Raw genomic sequence first — 20,309 nt, 5'->3', positions numbered from 1 at the left:
CTGATGTGATGGATTTGTTCAAGTGAACCTGCAGTTGTCTATTCATCTCCTTGATACCGCTAACTAAGGTGTCAGTGTGGGATCCGAACACCATCTACTCATTTGATCTTTTTGATTGGAGATCAAAGTGTCTGGTAAGAGGCCAATTTGTGTTTTTTTTTTCTTCTTTTATGTCAAGCATTTGTGGACACCTATGCACTTGTCGTTGGAGGATTTCTTTAGCACACAGCACAGTTATTGGATTTTGGGACTTTACTATATAAATGTGGACCTATATCATTTGAATTAATTTATGCATTTTTTTTATGTAGCAGCATTTATGTGATTGATTATTGTTTATGATTATTTAGTGTACAGCGCACTCACTTTATATATATATTTCTTCTGCATATAGCTACGAATTATAAAGTGTGCGAATTACTAGGAGTCAAGCTGCAAGTTCCTGAAGATCACGTATACGAACTCTAATCGGTGTGTGACTATGGTTGACTCAAGCCTTGCTGGAAATGTATGGTTTTATGGATCTTCTAGCAAGACAGATGTGCAGTATTTAGTTTCTTGATAAATTGCAAAAGCTTTGAACTCCTGCACAGAGCTCCGTACGCATGCAATGGTGGAATGGCCCCAGGGCAACTATGGGAACACATGCTTGTGAGTCTTTATACCATTAGGAAATTAAAGAAACCCTAACTACACTTTCGCATGTATCCTGAGGAGTTTTATTCCACTCTGTTGACAGTGTAATATAGTATAAGCTTCAGAAATTCTAGCTTAGATGCAATTGCTTGTTTGAAAAAAATAAATAAATACAATTAAATCACACCTGCACACATTTTATTGCTACAGTAATTACACAAGGCACTGGCTGTTAATCTCCAAGTAAAAGAGAAGTGATTGAGAGTAAAAAAAAAAAATGTAGTCACAGATTCAGCATCCAATGTTAGCAATGCTGTGAGATTGTCATAAGTCACTCTACAAAATGAGCCCTTTATACTGCACTTGTGGCAATTTGCAGCCGGTAGGAAACCATTTAATATACAAACATTTTTTTTAATGTAATATTTGGTTGTAATGTCCAAACCTGTACTATTTATACCTGAGTGTTAAAGCAGGCATTTTTTATGGATAAAGATTCAGTCACACATACCTCAACAATGAGGTTAAAAACACTAGCTTCTACCACAGAAGAAGCTTTAAGACTTATGATGATGAATGCAGTGGTGTTGATTTGTGAGAATGGAGGCGCACCACAGACACAGAGTGACAACAGCAGTAGAGGAGTTGACAAGGGTACGCAATCATCAGTCTATCGTGCAGTGCCCTAGTGCACAGGGTTTGGGGCCTGCAGACAACACACTTCTGAGATGACTGGGAATCAGTGCACTGGAATGAATAAAAAAGAAAAAAAAAAAATGAATAAAATATAAAAATGAATTCAAATTTAATAACCACAGATAAGTATTAAGACAAAAAAAAAGGTACGATATCTAAAATTAGTAAAAAAAAATAATTCAGTTTGCCAGGACTTTTATTGAGGGATGATAGCAAAAGCTGCTTGCCAATAGTTATAAGTGTGCACATAGGTGTAACATTCTTTCAGATACCAGATATCCCTTTAGAACAGACAGCCTCCAGAACATTATTAATTATCTGAAAACTACTGAAAATATGACAAAACTATTTCCACCCAAGAATTACAAAAATATAACAAGGTCTTTACTGCGAGCTCTGGAGAAAGCTGCCAAGATGCTTGCGAACACCACATCTGGAGACTGTGCGGCATCTACTGCTGTATGGATCCCATGGCGTTGGTAATAGTCGACAAGTGGTGCAGTCATAGTGTGATAGGCCTCCAGCCTGGACTTCAGGGTAGCTTCATTATCATCAGAACGTTTCACCAAAGGCTCACCAGTCACCTGTAAAGCAGTTAGTCTCTATAAATGAGAAGCCCTGGTAACTGCCATGCACAATCTTCTGAATGGGAAAAAAAAATAAAAAATCACCGAGGCAGAAGCCTCGGACAATAGGTGCCCAGCAAAGGCCACAAACACATTAAAGTGTTACAAAACTCAGGACCCTGCATGCACTATATCTGGACTACCAAAATACACAGAAAATGGAAATGCTATTATTTTAGTAAATATAAACTGCTAAATACCTTTTCTCATTGTGATCTGACCTTGTGCCAGTATGTAAATAGCGGTTGCACCAAGCATGTGAGGCATCGCCGTGAACGTCAGATCAAGTAGTAATTCTAGCACTAGACCTCCTTTGTAAATCTAAAATTGTAGCTTGTAAAGACTTTAAAGCGTTGCCTATGGATATTAAAAAGGTATGCAGTTTGTCACCATTGCATGGGGCATGCGCAGTTTTAAAGCATGTCATGTTTAGTATCCATTTACTCGGCATACCATCATCTTTTGCATTTTACCAAATTGGCCAATATATTGTGTTTTTGTGCATTAAAAGTAAATAAAAAAAAAAAGAAAAGTTTTTTTTTTTTTTTAAATTTGCGTTTGAAAAACATCGCTGCCTGAGTACTATGTGACATAGAAAAATTGCAGCACCCATCATTTTATTCACTAGGGTGTCGAATTTAAAAAAAAAAACAAACAAAAAAAAAAAAAACGTTGTTTGGGGGTTCAAAATAATTTCCTAGCAAAACATACTGATTTTTTTTCATGTGAACAAAAAGTGTTGAGTTTTTTGGAAACTGACAAAAGTTTTTCCCCTCCCACACAAAAAATTGTCAATGAAATGATTTATTGCTCACACATGGCTTCTCCCAAGTATGCAGATACAACATATGACACTTTTTGGCAGTCTAGCCGTGTACAGGACCCCAAAATCCAATAAAGCCCTTTAAAAGCATGAAGGTGCTTATTTCCTCATTACACTTCCTACCTATCTCAGTTTCGGAGGCCCTGAAATGCCAGAATAGCATCAAACTCCCCCACAAATGACCCCTTTTTGGAAAGTAGATACCCCAAGGAATTTGATAAGAAGCATGGTGAGTATTTTGCAGATCTCATTTGTTGCCACACATTTTTGGAAAATGAAAGAAAAACAAAAATTTTTTTCTTTTCTTTTTTTATATTTCAAAACCTTGTGAGAAAAAAAATGAGATCTGCAAAATACTCCCCATACCTCTTTTTAAATTTCTAGGGGTGACTACTTTCCAAAAAGGGGTCATTTGGTTCTATCCTGGCATTTCAGGGCCTCCAAAACTGTGACAGGTAGTGAGGAAGTGAAGTGAGGAAGTTACGCACCTTCAAACTTTCAAAGTGGTCATTGGATTATAGGCTCCTGTATGTGGCTAGGCTCCAAAAAGTCTCACACATGTGATATCCCCATACTCGGTAGAAGTAGCAGAATGTATTTTGGGGTGTAATTCCACATATACCCATGGCTTGTGTGAGCAATATATCCTTTAAGTGACAACTGTGTAAAAAAAAAACAAAAATTATGTGTTTGTCTTTTTATTTGGGGGGGAAAATATTCCATGGACTCAATATGCCCCTGAGCAGATAGCTTAGGGTGTCTAATTTACGAAAAAGGGGTCATCTGGGGGTGTTTGTACTGTCATTTGGAATTTTTAATTTTTTTTTTTTAAAAACACAAAGCTGCCACATAAATGATAGACACAAGCGATGGGTATATATGGAATTACACCTCAAAATACGTTCTGCTACTTCTACCGAGTATGGGGATGCCACGTGACTTTTTTTCAGGAGCCTAGCCGCATACAGGAGCCCAAAATCCCATGATCCCTTTGAAAACCTAAAGGTGTGTAATTTTTTAATTTCACTTCCTCACTACATATCAGTTTCAGAGACCCTTAATTGCCAATGACCCCTTTTTTGGAAAGTAGACACCTCAAGGAATTTAATAAGAGGTATGGAGAGTATTTTGCAAGTCTCGTTTTGTGTCAAAAGGGTTTGGAAAAGAAAAAAACAAAACAAAAAAACACATTTTCGTTTTCCAAAAACTTGTGGCAACAAACGAGATCTGCAAAATACTCACCATGCCTCTTAGCAAATACATTGTCTACTTCTCCAAAAAGGGGGTCATTTGAGGGGGGTCTGTACTATTCTGGCATTTCAGGGCCTTTGAAACTCTCTGATAGGTAGTCAGGAAGTGTAATGAAGAAATAAATCCCTTTAAATCCTAAAAGGTGCTTGTTGGATTTTGGGGTCTTGTATGTGGCTAGACTGCCAAAAAGTCTCAGCTGGTATCCCCATACTTATGAGAAGTAGCAGAATGTATTATGGGATGTAATTCAACATATATCCATGGCATGTGTGAGCAATATATCATTTAAGTGACAACTTTGTTAAAAAAAAAAAAAAAAAGTAAAAATATTTTGGCAAACCAAAAACTTGTGGTAAAAAATAAATTATTCCATTGACTCAACATGCCCCTTAGCAAATAGTTTGGGGGGTCATGGGGGGAGGGGTTGTGCTCTTCTGGTATTTTATGCCCAACATTAGAAGCTTCTGCAACACATCACCCACTTGAAGACCAAGCCTTTGACACATTTTGTTCACATGGGGGAAAAAAATAAAAAATAAAAATCAGTATTATTGCTAGAAAATTTACCTTGGCCCCCCCAAACATTATATATATTTTTTAAAGCAGAAGCCCAAGGGAATATAAAAAAAAGCAACGCCCACCATTTTGTTACACAGTACTAGTGCAGTGATTTTTCAAATGCACATTTTCTGGAAAATATACACTGTTAAATTTTAATGCACAAAACCACAATATATTGGACAAATGTTGATGTTATGCCAAGTAGATACCAAACATGGCATGCATTAAAACTGTGCATGCTCTGTGCAACAGCGGCAAACTACATATATTTTTAACCACTTGCCCTCCAGAGGATTTACCCCCCTTCCTGGCCAGGCTATTTTTTGTGTTACGGTACTGCGTTATTTTAACTGACAATTGCGCGGTCATGCAACGTTGCACCCAACTGAAAATTTACATCCTTTTTTTTCCCCCCACGAACTGAGCTCTCTTTTGGTGATATTTGATCACCTGTGTATTTTTTATTTTTTTGTGCTATAAAAAAGAAAAAAAAACAAAAAACAAAAAAAAAAGCCGACAATTTTGAGGAAAAAAAAAAAAAAAAAAAAAACTAAAATTTGACTTTTTGCTATTAAGCATGTCCAGTACAAAAATGAAAAAAATTCAAACTTGGTCATAAATTTAGGCCAAAATTTATTCCGCTACATGTCGTTGCTAAAAAAAAAATCCCAATAAGTGTAAAATAATTGGTTTACGTGAAAGTTAGTGTTTACAAATGGCGGTATAGATAATAGAAATTTTTTTTTGTTGGTACCAATAATGGCGGCGATCAGCGACTTATAGTGGGATTGCGGTGGGCATCCTGACACTGGGGGAACTGTCTTGGTGTCATTGACATCCACAGTGACACCAATACAGTGATCAGTGCACAAAAAACACTGACACTGTACTAATAGCACTGGGCGCACAGCCATCCAGAGCAGCGTGACTGAGCCGACGAAGGACTGTTCGTAAACAAAGCAGCCCTGCTCCCAGTTGGAGATCCTCGGTAATCTCAGCTGGGTAATCACCAGCCGGGACCCATTGATTGATAGCTGCGGTCGCGAAAGACGGCGTGGGTAGGGCTCGTGCACACCCCTTACCCAGAAATGCAAAATCACACACATGATTTTGCGCACCCCTGTAGCAGTATATCTGCTATAGTGCAGCGGGAGATGGTTAATATCTATAAGCAGCACTTCAAAAGCCTTTACAAGCTACCACTTTAGGTTTACACAGGAGGTCTAGAATTAGTTCCCTCAATTGGACATTCGCAGTGATACCTCACACGCATGGTACAATTGGTGTTTACCTACTGACATGGGACTGCCACTTGCGTTCATCTTTGCGCGCAAGCACGGGGGCGTGTTACTTTGGATTTTTTCTTCTTCTTAATTTTCACACAGTCCCTTTCAGAGCCAATTGAAATAAATATACAGACAGTTTCCCTTAAAGCCAGATGCTGGTACAAAAAAGTACAAATTTATCATCTGGTCATTGAAGTCCACCCTTCCTATGTTAAGGTTATAGTCGTGGATGCAGAGGAGCTTTGCATTGTTGTGTCTGCGTGAATGGAAGACTGGACGAAAACATCCCGTTTGTCCTTCCACTTCACTGCAAGCAATTCATTTTTCATCTGCAAATTTCTGGTTAAGGCGATTTATGAGGGGCCAAATTTTGTGGAGCCGATCATATTCAGGGTCACTGAGGACAGCAAAGTGTACGGTCATTGAAATGCATAAATCGCATTATATTCTCATATCTATGCCTGGCCATGACAGCAGAAAACACGGCATATGATGAAATCGGGTCTGTGAACCAATATGACCGCGACTCTTTTTAGTAATGTCCATGTTGAGCGTTAGGCCCCCCAAAAAATGTTAAACTTGGAAACTAATAGGTTTCCATGCATATTGTCTGGCAAGGTATGAATACGGGTTGGTGGCGATAAATTGTTGTGTATAAAATGCTTTGGTCCACAATCAATCCACACAGATCTTCTGTGACAGAAAAAATAAATAAATAAATAAAAAAGCAGTCAATATTGCGGTTTTCACTTGAGTTCCAGTTAGGCAATGAATGAGGAAGTACAGGTGCTTCAGAATTTGTGGGCTGCCAATCAGGATTTGCAAGCACATCCGGAAGGACACTATGGGCTCCATGGTCCTGTGTTCGAATTCTTGGTGGCTGCGGGACAATACTTGTGTTAGCCACTGCACTAGCTTGTATGGCACCTATGGGACTTACCATGTCGCCAAGTGATACTGCATTGCTGGTATGTAAAATACCAGGATGTACTAGGCCACTGGTGTGGTTCTTGTGTGCTCCTATCAAAGTGCAGAAAGCATGACTTCTAACTGATGTGTAAAGACTGGCAAAATGTTTATTGCGATGCACTGTAAACTTACGTCATCTTTCATGTGTACTTTAGGAGGATTGAACTCTTCATGGTATGATCGTCCACTTGTCGGGTGTATCAACCTACAGCAAAAGATAAGGATGGAGTTGACAAAACCATGACAACACAAAACTAAAAACACCACAAAAGGCTGCCGTTACCTGCCACAGATCCTTCTTACAAGCAAAGAATCGTCTACACTAAATTCGATGACTGAATCAAGTTTTTCTTGACGCTTTTCAAGAAGTTCATCAAGCTAAAAACGCAAGAATGAGATATTACAACATAGGAAAGATACAGCTTTATATGCTGCTCTACCTGTAAACCTATTAAAGCTGAACTTTAGGCAGATATAAAAAGACATTTTATCGTTAATACATCATTAACTTTAATACAAACAGCATTTGGTATTTGAAATTCACCTCTTATAAGCCTCTTGCTGCGCCTGTACTGGATTGGATTGTGAGAGAAGGAAGTAGTTAAAGTAGCCAATTCGTTCATGTGCTGACAAGTAAGCCACTAGGAATTAAATTGACAAAGATGAGCTCATCACTGCTTTTTCTAAACTTCCCTGTCCAGTCACAGAGTAAAGGTTGGCAAGACAATCTGGGCTCAGAGGTAGTGGTTAAATAGTGTTGGCCATTGGATTGAGGACAACCAGTGCAAGAATAAAGTACTGTGGGGAAAATCTTTGGAATGAAGGCAAGCAAGGCTGGTTTTATTTATGTTTTCTTCTTTTACTGGGATATACAATTCTTCTATCTTGTTTTCTTTGGCTGGAGTTGTTCGTAAAATATTGCGCTTACTATTTAAATGAAAGAGGAACAGTGAGATGTCAGTTGGTCTCTACTTAGCCAAAATAGTTGTTTAAGTGACTGTCACCCAATTACAGAACGATTTTTAAACAGGTTGGAAAATCTGTGTGTAATATTGAACTGAAGAGTCTTGTCTTACAGTCAGTTGATCATGTCGACTGCGCTTATCTTATCGGAAAAGGTTTCACGGAAACCATATATGCGGTTATAATCTCTGATACTGTAACTTGCGGCAAGGCAAATAAATTGTCAACTCTGGTCACAGAGGAACAAACTAAGTAGGCAACAATTTGTCCTCTCTAAAGCTCAGTAAGCTCTGACATGACCATTAATAGCAGCACACGTAGCGAATGATGAAAGTGAGGTTTCCCACCCGTTAGCTAGGTGTCTCATCACACGTTACATCACCTCCGCTTGCAACGTGAAACATGTCACTTCAGACCTGCAAATCGTGTAGCGTTTCAATTTTTGTCCGATCCTTGTATAAGCAAAACCTCACACCCCAGTTTTGGATAGACTAAGGAAGTTTATAACTGTAGCAATTGTGCACACTGAGATGGATGCGGTCATCCATCTTGTTCAGAATCTTCCATTTTGTATCATTCCTACTCCCAAATCAGCTTTCCTCATCCCCCCTCCCTCTCTGTTGAGTGACATGTGGTCTGTTTGATGCAGATCACAGGCAGCAAACTCAGTGGGAGGGCATCATGGTTATAAATCCCACAACTAGCTGGTGCCCCCCTGTCTGAGACCCTTGCTGGAGAATGGGTTATAAAGCCATAAACTGAGCCCTCACAGAGCTTCAAAAGGACATTCTAGGGAGTCGTAAAAACAGACTTACATTTAAAAACTCACTTTTCCATATAATTTTACATCTTCAAATAGGACAATTACATAAACATGGAGCACATATTCGGACGGCTCACTTTAAGACAGGTCGCCTGGTATATTACACCCCCTAGCTGGCATATATACTGGAGAGCAGAAAATCAGATCTCCTTAAACCAGCCAAGCAGATATGTCATATTTCATATCTAACTGTTCAGCAGATGCATCTGCATAATACTCTACTAGTGGCCAGGCTGCTAAATGCACCAAGAATAAGTTCTGAACCATGACATCAAATGCGAGGGTTTTTGGTCATAGCTTGGGTCTCCGCCTGCAACACCCGCCCAAATGAGGCGATTGGTTCCCTGCTTCAGGGAGACACCCTGTGGAGTTCCTATAAAAAAAAACTAAGCTAAGCTGAAGAATCTCCCTTTTTAAGATCGGAACTAACTTTGGAATATAAGACCCTTTTGGCTCATGAAACCTGATCTGCTTAACCTAAGGCTGACGGCAAGTACTTTATCCCTCTAAACTTGTTATCGCTTTGCTGTGCTATTGTTGTTTTCTATAGAATATATATATACACATATATACATACACACACACATATAGGCTACATCTTTTTCTGCAAGTATTTTTATTGCACTCTTTTGACCTTTTAGTAATAAATCTTACTTTCTGAAAGTGTTGAACTGTTTCTAAAGCGCTTTAATGCAAATTAAGCACCCCTGCCTCTGAAGAGCGCTACTGTGTGTGTTTTAAACTTCAGTATATTGCTGCCTGCGGTGACAGTGGTATACCGACGATTATTCAAACATCAGTGTTATTGCTGATATTGCCGAGTTTCCTCTTTCTCTGTACAAAAAGGAGATGGTGGCAGTGTGAAGGGTTACTTGCATAATTAACCTGACCCAGTAACAATCGCTCCCAGGCTGCCAGAACACCGGTTGTGGTCCATTAGCTGGAAAATCTTTGTGTAGGGTACAGCTGGGCGTGGCATTGTTACGCATCTGACAGCGCGGTTTTAGATTGGCTAGTCCTTCGGTCACGAGTTTGGCGAGAAGGGCTGGGGTCTGACGCCACGATCGTCACAATAACCAGTCAGGTTTTATTTTGTATGCCAACTGTTTCCACCACTTTCTGTCTCGCAGCCAAAATAGAAAGCAAGATGAAAAATTAAGGGAATATGTTGGAGCCCTCCAGGTCAACAGTAGGGTCTCCATTGGAAGATTTCCCCTCTATTACTTTTCTCAGGGCAACCCAAAAATGTGGGATTTTCTTTTACTTTCACTTTCAAAGATAAACAGGACAAATGGAGAGGGTGAATCTCCCTAACAGGGTTACAGACTGCAATAAATATCAAAAATAGGTGTTATATCTCCTAGATTGTAAGCTCGAAAGAGCAGGGCCCTTGATCCCCTCATGTTTTGCATTGTATTGGTATTGTTCTGTCACATGTTCTGTCCCCCTTTGTAATGTACAGCGCTGAGCGAACTATTGGCGCTTTATAAATACTGTATAATAATAATAATAATAATAATAATAATAACAACCCATCCCCACTATCCAAAACAGGAAGGAAAAAAAGATAAAAATTCCTGCTGTTACTTACTGTAAGCAGGCAAGCTCTTTATTGCAGAAGAGACATGCAATATCTCATCTGCAATAAAATACGCGTACCTGCTATCTCTCAGGCATGTAAATCAAGCTGTGCATGGGCAGCTCAGCTTACAGCGCCAACACAATCCCTATGTGCTGTGATGACTGGCTCCTGCGCATATGCAGGAGTGACATCCTGCCCTGGCTAATGAAGATGATCGAAAACTGGCATACAAAAGATGTCAGAGCTCGTAAAAATCAGAGAGGTTGGAGGAAAGGAAAGTATTGATCCCTTTTGCTCCACTTTTAATTCCTCCATAGTCCATTAGTATCCAATTGTTGCAAGAAAAGCTGAAACCTCTTGCTTGTACCTGGAGTAGGTTTTGTGGTAAATCTAAGATCTGACCACTTCAAAAATTAGATAAAAACATTAGTTTTAAAAACTTCATTTCAGAGAAAATGACATGTCAAAATGGCTAGTGGGTTCAGAGATTTAGGCTGCTGAATGCATATGGAAATCTTCTCATTTTCAGTGAAAGGTAAAAACAAGAAGGAACACTGAAAACACATCAGATCTCAATGGGGAAACACTTTAAAGTATATCAAAACTCAAGAACAAGTCCATCAGTGCCTATATGTGCTGGCTGTATTCATTTTTTTTTCTGGCTTTTTTTTTTTACCTGGGTATCCTGCTAGAGAATGCAGCTGCTCCTCTCAGTTAAATAAAGATTTTTTTTTTACTTTCTGAAAGTCTTTATTTTGTTACCCGAGGCACAACCCCAAAGGGCACTGCTTGGAAAGTGGCTGATCAGGCAATAAGGGGTGAAGATAGGAGATACCCCTCACTCCCAATACTGTGGAACTAGCAAATGGTACTATATGGGAGCAAATTATATAATAGTGCTTTTAACTTATTTAAAAAGCCTGATAGAAACAAGTGAGAATAGTAAAAGGTATATCACAAAGAGAAAAGACCAGCTATGATATACCACTGTAGACTACACTGCTCCAAAAAAGTTAAGGAACACTTTGAAAACACATCAGATCTCAATGGGGAAAAATCTCATGCTGGATATCTATACTGATATGGACTGGGTAATGTGTTAGGAACTCAAGGATGCCCCATCGTTTGATTGAAATTAAAATTATCAACCTACAGAGGACTAAATTCAAAGACACCCCAGAAATCAAAGCAAAAAAAAAATGATGCAGCAGGCCAGTTCATTTTGCTGAAATTTCATTGCATATCAAAATGGTACTCAGTAGTTGTATGGCTCCCACTTGCCTGTATGCATGCCTGACAATGTTGGGGCATGCTCCTAATGGGACGATGGATGGTGTCCTGGGGTATTTCCTCCCAGATCTGAACCAGGGCATCACTGAGCTCCTGGACAGTCTGAGGTGCAAATTGGCGGCGTCGGATGGACTGAAACAGGACATCCCAGAGGTGGTCTATTGGATTTAGGTCAGGCGAGCGTGGGGGCCATTCAGTGGTATCAATTCCTTCATCCTATAGAAACTGACTGAATACTCTCGCCCCATGAGGTCGGGCATTGTCGTACACCAGGAGGAACCCAGGACCCACTGCACCAGCATAGGGTCTGACAATGGGTCCAAAGATTTCATCTTGATACCTAATGGCAGGTTTCCATTGTCTAGCGTGTAGAAGTCTGTGCATCCCTCCATGGATATGCATCCCAAGACCATCACTGACCCACCACCAAAACAGTCATGCTGAACGATGTTACAGGCAGCATAACATTTTCCACGGCTTCTCCAGACCCTTTCATGTCTGTCACACGTGCACAGGTTGCCAGTGGTGGACCTGCCAATTCTGGTGTTCAATGGCAAATGCCAATCAAGCTCTATGGTGCTGGGTAGTGAGAACAGGGCCCACTAGAGGATGTCGGGCATTCAGGCCACCCTCATGAAGTCTGTTTCTGATTGTTTGGTCAGAGACATTCACAACAGTGGCCTGCTGGAGGTCATTTGGTAGGGCTCTGGCAGTGCTTATCCTGTTTCTCCTTGAACAAAAGAGCAGATACCGTTCCTGCTGATGGGTTAAGGGCCTTCTACGGCCCTGTCCAGCTCTCCCAAGCATAAAAGCATGTCTCCTGTAATCTCCTCCATGCTCTTCTGGCAATGGCATGTATTGATGTGCCATCCTGGAGGAGTTGGACTGCCTGTGCAACCTCTGTAGGGTCCAGGTATCGCCTCATGCTACCAGTAGTGACACTGAAAAATGTAAAAAAACAAAACCTCAGCGCTCAGGACTTCCTATTTACCATACAAATCCCCGTGAGATGCTGCTGTGCACAGGTACAAAGGACCAAAAACTTTTAACAATGAAAACCAGCGCAAACCCACATGATCAATTACATTACTCAGTTTAAAAAAACATTAATGTGCTAATAAAGTAAATTATATATAAAATATATTGATATATAAAAATTTAAAATTATAAGTCCAGTGACAAAAAAGCAAAGTGACAAAAAATCAAAAAAATCAAAAAAAAAACCCAGAATATATATATATATATATATATATATATATATATATATATAATTACAGTCCCGTGACAAAATTAAATCAAATTAAATTATAATATATTTTCCATTTGATTCTTCCGTGTTACTGATCCCTTCACCATCCACCAGTGCAGAAATCAACATTAACCGCACTCACCAGATAATGGTGAGTCACACGCCTTTCAGGATTGTTAAGGGCTCCTGGACCCCCTTTACTTTGTCTGAGACCTCCAAGTGCTGTTTCCTCTTATGTCTAGGTACCTCTTCTGCTTACTCCTCTCACCGAATCCCCCAAAGGAAAATCAGGAAGAAGAAAAGACCATAGCGTGATACCGCAGTAACTTCTCCTCAAATTAATCTCTCCAGACCACTCACATTCTTTTGCGGGGTATAGCCCACTTTTTATTCAAAACAACAGCGATTCTCTTCAAGAATGATCCACTTTTCATGTATACCGATTATACAAGGACCCCACAGTTTAGTGTGCAGCAGGATGGCAGACCTCAGCTACAGACTCTTCTACTTAGGCTAAGATGGCCCCTTGGAACGCACCGCTCGGCGTGCGCTCCACTCACCGGAAATGACGTCAGACGACGGACCAGGCAACCGGAAGTGCGTCAACGCGTTTCGCCCCACCCACAGGGCGTTATCAAGACCAGGGTCCAGGAGCCCTTAACAATCCTGAAAGGCGTGTGACTCACCATTATCTGGTGAGTGCGGTTAATGTTGATTTCTGCACTGGTGGATGGTGAAGGGATCAGTAACACGGAAGAATCAAATGGAAAATATATTATAATTTAATTTGATTTAATTTTGTCACGGGACTGTAATTATATATATATATATATATATATATTTTCTGGGGTTTTTTTTGATTTTTTGTCACTTTGCTTTTTTGTCACTGGACTTATAATTTTAAATTTTTATATATCAATATATTTTATATATAATTTACTTTATTAGCACATTAATGTTTTTTTAAACTGAGTAATGTAATTGATCATGTGGGTTTGCGCTGGTTTTCATTGTTAAAAGTAGTGACACTGACCCTAGCCAAATGCAAAACTAGTGAAAAAGTCAGAAAAGATGAGTACGGAAAAAAAAAAATGTCAGTGGCATCCACCTGTAAAACCTTTCTTGTTTTAGGGGTCGCTTCATTGTTGTGCATCTTGTGCACCTGTTAATTTCATTAACACCAACGCAGCTGAAACAGATTAACAACCCCCTCTGCTACTTAATTGACCCGATCAATATCCCAGGAGTTTAATCAACTTGATACTATACTCTGGTTAAAAAGTGTTCCTTTAATTTTTTGAGCAGTGTATCTCATGAAAGCTTGCTGCCTGCAAACAGTGATTCCTGTACGGAATGTGCTTCCTAAAACTCCTGCTCAGCACCTCTGTAGTTCAGAAGGCAGGCTCTGTAAGGCTCCATGCACACTAGCGGTTTTTAGAAGGCCAAAACAGGCGATCAAAAAAAAAAAAAAAGCTGGATGAAAAAACTCACTATATTATCATTATTACAAATGTATGTTTATATATAGGTCATTTTGGATTTTTGTTTTAGTTTGTTTCATATTTTATTACTTTGGTGTTACATACAAAATGTGCTTGGAGTTGTTGTGGGACCATTGTGCAAATTCTCATATTCAAAGCAAAATGTTTGCAGAATGAGCGGTCAATATCAGCCTTCATGCTTTTTTTCAGGAAAAGTTTTCTTTAAGAAACAATTATGCATCAAAGTTATGCATTAAGTCACCATTATCAGTAATCTAGGAGTTCTGCTTGTTTCATTCAGCAGGAGTTACCATTTCTGCTTGCTTGACAGTACGAGGAAATCCATCTAACAGGAATCCCTTCTTACATGGAGGGGTATCCAGGTTCTTTTCAATCAGTTCTACAACCATTTCATCACTGACCTAAAGACAGAACAAAGCAATTACACGTTAGCAAACAATGTTACAGAAATGTGAATTTTAGGAGAAGACAAACACCAACCAGTTTTCCTGCATCCATTGTAGCTTTCAGACGTTTTCCCAGCTCTGATCCTGATGCAACCATAGCTCTTAACATATCTCCTGTGGCAAGGTGACAAACGCAATATTTTTCTGCTAGTTTCGGGGCCTGAAATAAATAGAAAGATCTTAAATGAAGGTGCATCTAAAACAATGTTTCACACCTTACAATATAAACATGACTGAATACATTTTTTCTATCAATGAGGTGTGAAATCCTAACTAGACAATTTGCTGGCAAAGTACTTATTTACTTACTAGCAAAACACAATAGCCAGAGTGTACTATGCCATCTGTAAGCCCAATGGACATCCCTAACCCCATCCCCACCATGAGAAACATCAGTGAATTTCAAGGATCCTTACATTCTCCAAGAAATTCTATGGAATAATAATTTTGATCTGAACGAGTCCCACTTTCCAGAGTGCAGAACTGCAACTTTAGGGCCCATTCAAATCTATGCATTTTAAAGAAAGTCAATGCATGAACACAGGATAGCCATTATTTTACATGGTACCAAGTTACATCTGTGTGATGGGTTTGCATGTGTTGCAAGGCCCATTGGTGGCAATGGTAGTGCATGAAAACACAAAATCACAAAGTGTGAACCTAGCATTAAAGAGAGACTGGCTCATGTTCTATTTCCACAGGTCTTTAACTGCTTTCCGACCGCCCTATAGCAGAAGTACTGCTACAAGGCAGCAGGAATGTGCAAGAGCATGTATATACACATGATTCTGCATTACCAGGTAGGGGAACTATTGGTTCCTCGGCATGTCAATCACTGGGTCCCAGCGATTCTCGGCCGGGACTCTGACCGTCAGCGGAGCTGACAGGGCAGAGGTCTGTATGTAAAACAAAGACCTCTCCACTTTCAGGACGAACAGGCTGCTTTGTATTGCTCTGCACAGCAGAGCAATACAATGCAGCTTGTCTACATAGTTAAACACAACACAGCACACTGTTAACCTTTTGATCGCCCCAGATGTTAACCCTTTCCTGCCCAGTTTCATTAGTACAGTGTCAGTGCTTTTTATTAGCACTGATCACTGTATTAGTGTCACTGGGGATTTCAGTAGCAGTTAGTTCCCCCCCAGTGCCAGAATGCCCATCAGTCCTGACGCTATATCTTTCACCTAAACCAATTCATTTACACATATTGGGTTTTTTTTTTCCCTAAACTCTCTGATCACCGCCATTACTAGTATAATAAAAATAAAATTTCCAGTATATATACCACCATTTCTAGACGCTATAACTTTCATGTAAACCAATTTACATGTATTGGGATTTTTTTTCTTAGCAAAGACATGTAACAGAATACATTTTGGCCTAAATTTATGAAGAAATGTTATTTTTACATTTTATTTCACTGGATATGTTTTATAGCAAAAAGTAATAAATACTGTTTTTATTTTCAAAATGGTTGGTAGTTTTTGTTCATAACGCAAAACAATAAAAAAAAAATTTGTGGGGAAAAGGACAAATTTAATTTAACTGACAATTTATGTCAGTTAAAGTAATAGCGCCATATCGCAAAAAGATGGCCTGGTCAAAAAGGGGGAGGGGGAGGAATTAGGGGTAAATCCTCTGGAGGACAAGCGGCTGAGTAATTACATAATTCACGTGGATTACACACAAGGTCTGCTATAAACAATTACTGGACAAACTTATCGCTCAATCTTCCTTATAGCTTTAGTGAGCTAACTTACCTGTATATTATTATACATATTTATATAGCGCCAATAGTTCGCTCAGCGCTGTACATTACAGAGGGGGACAGAACATGTGACAGAACAATACCAATACAATGCAAAACATCAGGGATTCGAGGGCCCTGCTCAGCAGGTACCACATTGTGCAGCAGACTGGATCCTGAGGAAATCTGCACAGGTCCTCTCCCCTGAGATGAACTTACAGCACTGCAAGCGGTAATAGTTTTGAGTCTTCTGTGAAGCTGCAGTGAACAAGCTCCTGACAGGGACTCACACCCTCCTTCCTCGGGAAAAGTTATTTCATAATGTACACTGAATGTAACACAATCTGCCAAGGAGGAAGAGGACTAATCAAACTCTTCCCCTATTCAGACTGTAGTGTACACAATGAAACAACTTTTCCCAATAGTGGAGAAGGGGCGGGTCTTTGTCAGGAGCTTGTTCACTGCAGTTTCACAGAAGACTTTGCTATTAACCATCACAGCACTGAAGTTCAGCAGCAGGAAGAGGACTTGGCATCCCTTCACAAGATCCAGCTGTGTGCATGAAGCGGGACCTTGATTTTATTGATTTTCCTATCACTACTACACTTAGACAGTGACTCGCTCTTTCCCCCCACCTGGATTTTTGCTTTGTAGCCTCCCTGGCGGTATTCCCGAGTGTAGCTCGGGGTAAAGTTTCAGTACCACAAGCGGTAACCCCGAGCTACACTCGGGAATACCATGCGGCGCTGCTCCGGGATCTGTTCTTCACTTACCTTGTCCTGCGCTCCCGCGATGTCCCTCCTGCAGTGTCCCCGGCAATGTCCTCTGGCGGATGCCGGCATCTGTCATCTGGGTTCCGTCCCCTGCGAGCGTCGGGACGTATGGGGGACGGAACGGTGGGAAATTTGAATATGACAAAAAGTGACATTCACTAAATTCACATAGTAAAACATTACTGTATCAAACCATTTCACATACATTTTGTCCCTAGTGCTTTGTCCTGTGCCCTGCCTGCATTTTTACTGTTCTTTCTGCCTGGAAACTGAGAAATGTCCATGGCGTCCAAAAAGCGTCCCTTTAGGTCAAAAGCGGTTTTAGACCACCTAGAGAACAGCGATAGTAAATTAGAACTACTTGCAGAATTGAGTGATGATTCGTGGAGAAATTCATCATCAGACACTGAAAACGATTTTGTGACTTTGCTCAGTGATGTGTGAACTTGGCTCTATATTTCAAATTTCAGTGTTTTTGGTTTGATTATATTATTGAATTAAATTTATTTTTATTAAATTATAATTTATGATTTTTTGTTTCAAATTGTAACATACCCGGGATGTTTACTAGACTCTTGTTCGGACAGATTTCAGCGACTTATTCCTAAAAATTACATGCCTACAATAAAAAGACATATTTCCATGCAAAAAAAGATACTGCTTTGAGCACAGAAATAAGGACATAATCAGACCGCTAGAGATGTTAAATGGTACATGAATCATCTGCCCTTACTCAAGATGACCATTACCAGAAATGCTAGGGTTTCTTTTCAAAGTGAATTTCTCCGCAAAACAAAGCATGGATGGGCGAGTTTGCTTAAAAGTTTAGTTCACATTTTTTGTTTTTTTTCACAGGTAATAAATATATTATTGTTTTGTTGCAGGAGCCTGTAAAGCATTGCAACAGTAATCAGATAGCTGGTACTATGCAGGTCTCCTGCAGACCTGTCAGTACATCTGCTTGCCCGTATGAGCAAGCCGATACAATCTGACAGGAAGACTCAATGAACTACCATGTGCTCCACAACATCGTGGTAGTTCATGGAGATCTACAAGCTGACAGCCGCTAAGGCTGTCGGGACTTGTAGTCTTCTCATTCACAGAGGACTGTGAATGAGTGACAAAGGCAAAGCAGGGGTGATGTTATGTGCTTGAGTGTAACTTTTTTGCAAAAAACAAAATTGTGTAACTTTTTCCCATCTCATAGAGGACACAAAGTGACAGGTCCTCTTTAATGAGACATGCAAGGTTCCCTGAATGTCTACTCTGGGTGTCACTGAATGCATTGCAATGCAGATAACAGCTGTCTGACTGCTTCCACCTGAGTCTGCCTGTCAGTTTTATTTATACACAAACCCAGCTGCAGCCACTGGATTGAATGTAAAACCCCTGCTGTCAGGTCCGTACAATGTACAGACCTGGCAGTGAAAGGGTTAAGGAAAAGTTCACCTTTGAAAAAAAATGCACAGCATTTCCAGATTAAAAATGAAAAATGTGCATTTATTTTTATTAGGAGCCTGTAAAGCATTGCACCCATGATCAGCAGATCACGGTTTAAGTCCAGGCTCCTGCAAACTACCAGTGTAGCTGTCATCCCATACCTCATATGGGCAGGCAGTTACTAAATGACAGGAAGCATTAATTAACTACCTAGAGCACTCTTCAGCACCCTGGTAGTTCATTGAGAACTATATCGGGGCAGCACAGTGGCTAAATGGTTAGCACTTCCGCCTGGCAGTACTAAGGTTGTTGGTTCAAATCCCAACCACGGCACCACCTGCCTGGAGTTTGCATGTTCTCCCTGTGCCTGCGTGGGTTTCCTCCCACACTCCAAAGACATGCTGGTAGGTTAACTGGCCCTAGTATGCGTATGTATGAATGTAAGTTAGGGACCTTGTGAATGTACAATACGTATGTAAAGCGCTGCGTAAATTGACGGCGCTATACAAGTACCTGTAATAATAAATAAAATAAGCCATCAGCCGCAATGGCTGACAGTAGTTGTAGTTTTCCTATTCACAGAGCCCCCCACAGCCACGTTTATTTTGTTTAGTAAATTGTGACAGTAGGTGCGAGGAGAAGATCCCTAGTCCGCTGTCACAACAGGAGCTCGAGGGGGTATGGGGCTGCTCGTTTAGTAACATGTTACACCCTGGCTACGGATGTAACAGGTTATGAAAGCCGTTATCCTTTAAAAAGAATTCTCTGCAGTGGGGCTGCGCCTGCACTGAAAGAGTTAATTTCTAATCTAGGTCTGGGAACTTGTTAAAGATGATTTACTTACCCAGTCTTCTGAAGCATCTTCTCTCCTACACGCCAGCATTCTAAGGTTCTGATGTCATCAAGACCAATGCAGAGTTCAAACCCTGCATTGGATGTGATGATGCCAAAAGACAGTACACCACCAGAGTGTGGGGGAGTGGAGGCTCAGGTTAGTGCTTCTAATCTCCCCTAGAACAAACAAGAAGTCAACCTTCGCAGTCTGGGTGTATCCCTACTGCATGGGATAATTTTAAAAATTTCTTGGAGTTGGGCCTTAACAAAAAATCTGTTTTGCACAAACTATGTACACTGCATTGCTGACCTCTTTACAAAACACTATTTTTGTCTGGTCATCATTTCAACACAAATTGCTTGAATAATTACTAAAGCCTGGTTCACACCTGTGCAAATGGTTGTGGTTATTGCACCTGTTACAGCACCTGCAAGCAAATTGCGCTGCTCTGTAGAGATAGTGGGGCTGCCATTCATTCTTAATGGCAACCCCATGCATCTCAACCCTGAGCGAGTTTGAGTGTGGGAACCACAGGGGGAAACAAAAAAGATAAATAATAATAAGACGGTGCCAAAGCACCATGCAATTTCCCCACGGTCAAATTTTGAAAAGGGTGCACCTTCTTTCATTGAGACAGGCAGGCACAGTAGCCCATTCAAATGAATCTGTTTAACCACTTGCCTACCGTGCACTTTTACCCCCCTTCCTGCCCAGGCAAATTGTCAGATTTCATCACTGTCGCACTTTGAATGACAATTGCGTGGTCATCTGAAATAGTGCAGCGCTAAACAATAAATATCAAAGTCAT

General features: G+C 40.3%; 1 protein-coding gene across 2 annotated transcripts in view; it reads right to left on the bottom strand.

Moving 5' to 3' along the window:
- Positions 1-817: 817 nt before the first annotated feature.
- The window catches only part of AK2 (adenylate kinase 2), a 30,342-nt gene continuing 10,850 nt past the window's right edge, over positions 818-20,309 (bottom strand). Inside the window, exons 2-7 of one of the 2 annotated variants that reach the window (XM_089678988.1) lie at positions 14,738-14,863; positions 14,548-14,658; positions 7,132-7,226; positions 6,981-7,053; positions 1,721-1,916; positions 818-1,383 (exon numbers count right to left, since the gene is read on the bottom strand). In XM_089678988.1, coding sequence (XP_089535114.1) covers positions 1,376-1,383; positions 1,721-1,916; positions 6,981-7,053; positions 7,132-7,226; positions 14,548-14,658; positions 14,738-14,863 — 609 coding nt within the window. In that variant the 3' untranslated portion in view covers positions 818-1,375. Of the gene's footprint in view, positions 1,384-1,510; positions 1,917-6,980; positions 7,054-7,131; positions 7,227-14,547; positions 14,659-14,737; positions 14,864-20,309 lie in introns of those variants that run through there. The other variant, XM_089678987.1, reaches the window with a different exon arrangement.

Source organism: Staurois parvus, unplaced genomic scaffold (assembly GCF_062004578.1).
Source record: "Staurois parvus isolate SC_StPar_1 unplaced genomic scaffold, SC_StPar_1.0 ptg000214l, whole genome shotgun sequence".
Taxonomy (NCBI): domain Eukaryota; kingdom Metazoa; phylum Chordata; class Amphibia; order Anura; family Ranidae; genus Staurois; species Staurois parvus.
This window is presented reverse-complemented; position numbering and strand designations above follow the sequence as displayed.